The sequence below is a fragment of the Phaseolus vulgaris genome, chromosome 8 (genome assembly GCF_000499845.2).
Source record: "Phaseolus vulgaris cultivar G19833 chromosome 8, P. vulgaris v2.0, whole genome shotgun sequence".
Classification (NCBI taxonomy): domain Eukaryota; kingdom Viridiplantae; phylum Streptophyta; class Magnoliopsida; order Fabales; family Fabaceae; genus Phaseolus; species Phaseolus vulgaris.
Window position 1 is genome coordinate 922,907 of NC_023752.2, and position 6,000 is coordinate 928,906.

A 6,000-nucleotide genomic window follows, 5' to 3' on the forward strand; every position below is an offset into this window, starting at 1 on the left:
AATATTAATAATGATGGTCTATGACTTGACCTACAAGCATAAGACTCAATTTTATCAAATATATGAATCTATATTTTTTTTTTGACGATTCACTATATAAGTTGTTGGAAAAGTGATTAAGCAGTTGAGTATTTAAAAACATTGATACAATTATAATTAATTTTCTTGAGAATGTCGGCTATTTATCAGTCTACATAGATATGTATACATTACCTAACCTTGACAATGGTGAACAAGTATCTCAGATAGTCCTAAGTTTGTCCTATAAATATCTTAATCTAAAATACTATTATCACTGTGGGAGAAATCCCACTATACACATGTTCCAAATTAACTGACATATGTATCACTTTGTATGCGAACTCATTATCCACTTAACGTCGTTAATGACAATCTAATAAAATTGACCACATTGAGTCATTCTAAAAATAGTTGAGACCACACTGGACATTTTAAAAATTGGGATGAAACTGATTTTTGGACCTTAATATAGAGAGTAAAAAGGTAATTAAGCCTGAATAGTAATAAATCATATAAGTATCCATACAATCATACATATAAAAATATTTTTCTACTAAAACATACATTCTTTTTCACAATGGATGGCTTACACAACTTCATTTGAACAAAATTCATAACTAGAAGAACAATTGATCTCCATAGAATTTTAGCTTTAGTAATTAATTTTTACTTAAGCAACAAATACCAGAGCATAACCTTGTTTTCACTTAAACGAAAATCTCTTACTTCAATGAGAACACCAATAAGATAACATTATATAACAACTTAAAAAATGCATCTTGAATTTCTATTTTTTATTACTCTCTAACATATTTCAAAATCTCAATTAAACCCATAATTAAAATATAAAAAAAAAACACATTTACCTCGTAACATCAAAATTTGTTAAATTAACTCAAGTTACTTTAATAGAAATATCATAAACAATTTAACTTACAATCTTTCATTGTATTCATTTCATTTCTAGTAAATTTATGTCAAGTATTTCTTTAACGCTTCTTAGTGCAACAAGTTCAACTACTCAAATGCATAATTAGTGGAAGACAATTAATAATGAAAGGACTACTCCATTATGTCCATTATGTGAATTTTATGAGAGCATTTGCATACAAAAAAAAATATAGCATATCTCTCCATGTTTTTCTTAAAACAGCAACTTTTCCAAATAAACAATATTTTGTTTCCACTTTTTAAAACACGTTTATCCAAACATATGTAAAAAATACCGAAAAAAGGTTGTTTTTATTAAGAAACAGTAGTTTTTTTTATCTTACAAACAAAGTTTAAACATATAGAACTTCCACTTGTGTGGTAGCTTTGTTTTTTTGAAGCTGTAACTTAGTAACGTGCTAAGTTTTTTTCCCCGATAAATGTAACATAAGCATTATATGCAATTAGTTTTCACGTTTCTCTTCAATTATCAAGGCTATCAGTCTTTTGATTTTCCAATTTCCCTTTGAATGGAAATTATATAACGACATCAAGAGAATGATTATTTTTTCTTTTTAGTGGGTTGTTCGACTTTTTCTTTTTTCGTGTGAGCTCTTTATACTCCTCTTGTCTCTCTGTCTTTTGTATTTGTAAACTCTAAGTTAGATGGTACCTATAAAATGTACTTCGACGTTTAAGTGAGATTTTAATATTTCAAATTTAATATATTTAGTGTATAATGATGACATACCTGATTCTTGAAATTTGTGTCTATTTATATTATTATGTCGAATTAAGGTAATTAAATATATAATCTAATATTTAATTGTTAATTAACTTTATTAATCTTCTTAAAATTCGATGGTGTTGGTCGAACCTAATGGACTTCTATTGGTCGTCCAATCGACCGTTAGAGTATTCTTTGTCCTTTTTATTTTATATGATTCAAAATTCAATAAACCTCTCCCTGATAATATTATTTTAGGGTTTGCCGTGTTTTTTGTTTTTTTTAATTTTGGGAAGATGGGCTTATGATGATGGGCCAAACTTAGAATAAAGCCCAGAAAGTGAGATTTGGGAAAGCGCGTAGGTGGCACAAATGGGACGTGAAAACGCGTAGGTTTTGTGAGACATTCTGACAGGTAGATGAGACGCAAAGTGAAACATATCTTACGAATGGTGACGTGTCAGCACCGCAACGCATTGCGCAGAGAGTCACACTTTTGGTCATTGTAATAATAAAGAAATGAATAAAATATGTTAAATGTTGAACATAAGAATGTAGTAACTTTTTGACCCACGACACCTACCCTGGCCCACCATGCTTTTATGACTTTTCTATTCAATTTTGAATCTGATTCTGAATTCCACCGCGTCCTCACCATAGCGTGCCCCTCTCTTCCTTCCTTTCCTCAAATTCATCATTCATCTTCAACCAATCAAACATCACTCAATTCCTGTGCTTCCCCTGTTTATTTTATTTTACCCTTCTACCCCACAAATAATTAATCACTAAACACTCACGCTAATATTTTGAATTATATTAAATTTTACTGGGATGGCCGACCGATCTACCTGACTCGGCCGACCCAGATAACCAAATCTCAACCTAAACGATAAAGTTGATCACGTGGCACACATGACGACGATATAGGACGTTCAAGTTAAAGGTTGACCTGGTTAGTAAGTCTAACCCATGGTTAAGGGATGATCTAATCCAACCCTAATCACAAACCAACTCCTTAATCCGACTCAACAACAAGGGTTCATCAAGATAATATAAATATCATACATTCCAATGACAAATGTACGTCATTATCTACAGTACTCTGACAGCCAAATACGACACCCTACTGACTTGAGTGTTGGAGTGCCATCTGCAGGTACTCCACCCGCCTGAGAAGCCACTCGACGAGAAAGACCGAAAAAGAATTGTTGGATACACGAAGACCGACCAAATAACATCCAGAAATCAGCAGTTCTTCCGATCCTCAAACCAATTCAAAAACAAAAATTAATAAAATATTTCACTAATATCTATTATGCGACCATTTTTCTTAAATATGTTCGAAATTCATATATCACCACTGTTTCTCTCCACTAACCGTCATTAAAATTAATTTTAATAATTAACGAAGTTAATTGAATAAATATTTTAACACCGTTATATTGATAAAATTAAATTAACTTATGAGAACAAATGAAGAAACACTCTTCAAAATGAAGAAATAAACATAAATATAATAAAGGGACACCAAATAGACGCACTATTCTGACCATGGTCCTAAAAAATAGTCCACTATTCCAACCCTATCCTTCTTCCTAACGTTCTCAATCTCCTTATAAACAAAATTTAACAAGACACAAACGTAAGACCGTTGCTTCTAACTTCCTACTTCAAACACGACATCACCATCATCATCCATGGCTACCACCACCTTTTTCTCCTCCTTCCTGCTGCTGCTGCTGCTCCATTTGGCCATCTCCGCCCACAGCATCGGCATAAACTACGGCACTCTGGGCGACAACCTACCGCCGCCGGCGACGGTGGCGAACTTTCTGAAGACCAGAACCACGATCGACCGCGTGAAGATCTACGACGTGAACCCGCAGATCCTGCAAGCCTTCGCGAACAGCGGCATCTCCATGACGGTGACAGCTCCCAACGGCGACATCGCCGTCCTGAAGCAAATCGACACGGCGAGGCAGTGGGTGGTCTCGCACATCAAACCCTTCCACCCGCAGACAAAAATAGAATACATCCTCGTGGGCAGCGAGGTCCTCCACTGGGGCGACGCCGACATGATCCGCGGCCTCACCCCCGCCATCAGAACCCTCCACGCCGCCCTCCTAGCCGAGGGCATAACCGACATTAAGGTATTCAATTCCGTTTCGTTCCGTTCACTTCTATTATTAGCTCCGTGTTCCTCGCACGTGTCACGCATTCAGATTTATCTCAGTTAATAATTTCTTTTGTCTGTTCTTCAGGTGACCACCGCTCACTCGTTGGCGATAATGCGGTCGTCGATTCCGCCGAGCGCGGGGAGGTTCCGACCGGGATACGCAAAGCACGTGTTGGGCCCGATGCTGAAGTTTTTGAAGGAGACGAGAATGCCCTTCATGGTGAACCCGTATCCCTATTTCGCGTACAACGGGAAGAACGTGAACTTCCTTCTCTTCAGGCCCAACCGCGGCTTGTACGACAGGTACACCAAGCTCAGCTACACCAACCAGTTCGACGCGCTGCTGGATGCGGTGCACTCCGCCATGAAGGACCTGGGCTACGGCGACGTGGACATCGTCGTCGGGGAAACGGGGTGGCCCTCCGTCTGCGACGGTTGGGACGCCTGCAGCGTGGCCAACGCTCAGTCCTTCAACGGCCAACTCGTGAAGCACTTGGCGTCCGGCAAGGGAACGCCGTTGATGCCCAACCGAACCTTCGAGTCCTTCGTCTTCGCGCTTTTCAATGAGAACCAAAAGCCCGGCCCAATTGCAGAACGCAACTGGGGCCTGTTCCAGCCCGATTTCACGCCCGTGTACGATTGCGGAATCATGCGAAACGGACAGGTTAATTTCTTGTCCTTTTACTCTGCGGGGCCCTTCTCTGCAGTACATTATTGCAGTCCTCTAAAACCAACCGTTGATTATTAATCCTTTTCCGCTAATCCAACGGTTGAGACAGAGGTTCATCCACCACCCCTGCTTTATCAATCAGAATTTGTCCCCCACCTCCTCTCTCACATGGCCACTTCATTATATTATTATCATTATTTCGTAACATATAAGAGTAACCAACGGTCACAAACACATTGAATCATTTAGTTTAAAATTTATGCACCACGTTGTGAACCAGTGTTGAAGATTCATAATTTTGAATGGATAAATGCAGAATGTTGCACCTGCAAAACCTGCACCTGCAGTTGGAGGTGGAAAATGGTGTGTGCCGAAGGCAGATGCGAACGATGCAGCTTTGCAAGCGAACATAAACTACGTGTGCAGCCAAGGAGTTGATTGCAAGCCAATCGAAGCAGGGGGAGTTTGCTATGCCGCCAACAATGTGAAGGCACTTGCCACTTACGCCATGAATGCGTACTACAAGGCCAATGGACGCCATGATTTCAACTGTGACTTCTCCAACACTGGTCTCATCACCACTACCAATCCAAGTCAGTCTCATCACACTTTTATCCATAATCATCATTTTCTGTTTCGGAACATGCAGACTTACGGTGTTTCTGTGTGTTATGTGCAGGTCATGATAAATGCCAAATCTGATTGAAGGTTGTTGCTATGGCGAGAGAGAGTGGCAATGTGGCTTTCTTTGCGGTTTCTACGCATTCATCTGCTCAAATTATTTAGTTTGTATATTGTTCTGGAAAAACAATGTTAAACTTGGCATGACATTTCATGTTCCATTGATATTAACATCAGTCGTAGGTTCTTCTGGTTCCTAAATTTCAGACTCTCTCCCTTTCATCTAAAATTAAGCCATTATTTAAAGAAATGAGCCGTTGTTACCTTTACTTTTGCAAGCTGTTCTTGATTAGCAGTAACGTGCTCCGTAATTTAGGCTTTCTTTGGTTTTCACTTTAGGTACAAGTTTTGGGGATTTTAAGAAGTTAACACAGTTTTTGCAACTTCGATACTAGATTTGAAATCAACCGACGGAATGGGTGGTGTGATATTCAATGTTATAAGATTAATAAATTTTTGTTAAGATAAATTTTAAATTTAATTCAAGGACGACTTATAAGATTAGATTTCTTCTATAATATGAATAAGATTTACAATTTTTTTATTTAATTCAATCATTAAAAATTAATTACCAGATTAGGTTTACACACTTATATACTATTTAATGCACATAATTTTAACATAATAAAGCTAAGTTTTGAAAAATGTTTATTTTTCCTTGCTCTCAATGGTATGCACAACGTGACATGATTAATCTCTGTTATGTTTAAAAGAATTATAGTAATTTTGAGTTGTTTACTTTCCAATTTTGTTGAAGGAGTTAACACGAGAAGAAGAAGTTAACATCTTAGGCTT

General features: G+C 37.6%; 1 protein-coding gene across 1 annotated transcript; it reads left to right on the forward strand.

Moving 5' to 3' along the window:
- Positions 1-3,168: 3,168 nt before the first annotated feature.
- Positions 3,169-5,406, forward strand: LOC137827148 (glucan endo-1,3-beta-glucosidase-like). The gene is made up of 4 exons (XM_068633366.1): positions 3,169-3,828; positions 3,940-4,518; positions 4,841-5,117; positions 5,204-5,406. The coding sequence occupies exons 1-4, from the start codon at positions 3,376-3,378 to the stop codon at positions 5,224-5,226; spliced, it is 1,332 nt and encodes a 443-aa protein (XP_068489467.1). The 5' UTR covers positions 3,169-3,375; the 3' UTR covers positions 5,227-5,406.
- The last annotated feature ends 594 nt before the right edge of the window (positions 5,407-6,000 follow it).

Excerpts from the sequence above, each read along its gene's own strand:
- LOC137827148 (XM_068633366.1), top strand. The coding sequence starts at position 3,376 with ATGGCTACCACCACCTTTTTCTCCTCCTTCCTGCTGCTGCTGCTGCTC. Across the intron at positions 3,829-3,939 it reads AGGGCATAACCGACATTAAG|GTGACCACCGCTCACTCGTT; the intron begins GTATTCAATTCC and ends TCTGTTCTTCAG. Across the intron at positions 4,519-4,840 it reads GAATCATGCGAAACGGACAG|AATGTTGCACCTGCAAAACC; the intron begins GTTAATTTCTTG and ends GGATAAATGCAG.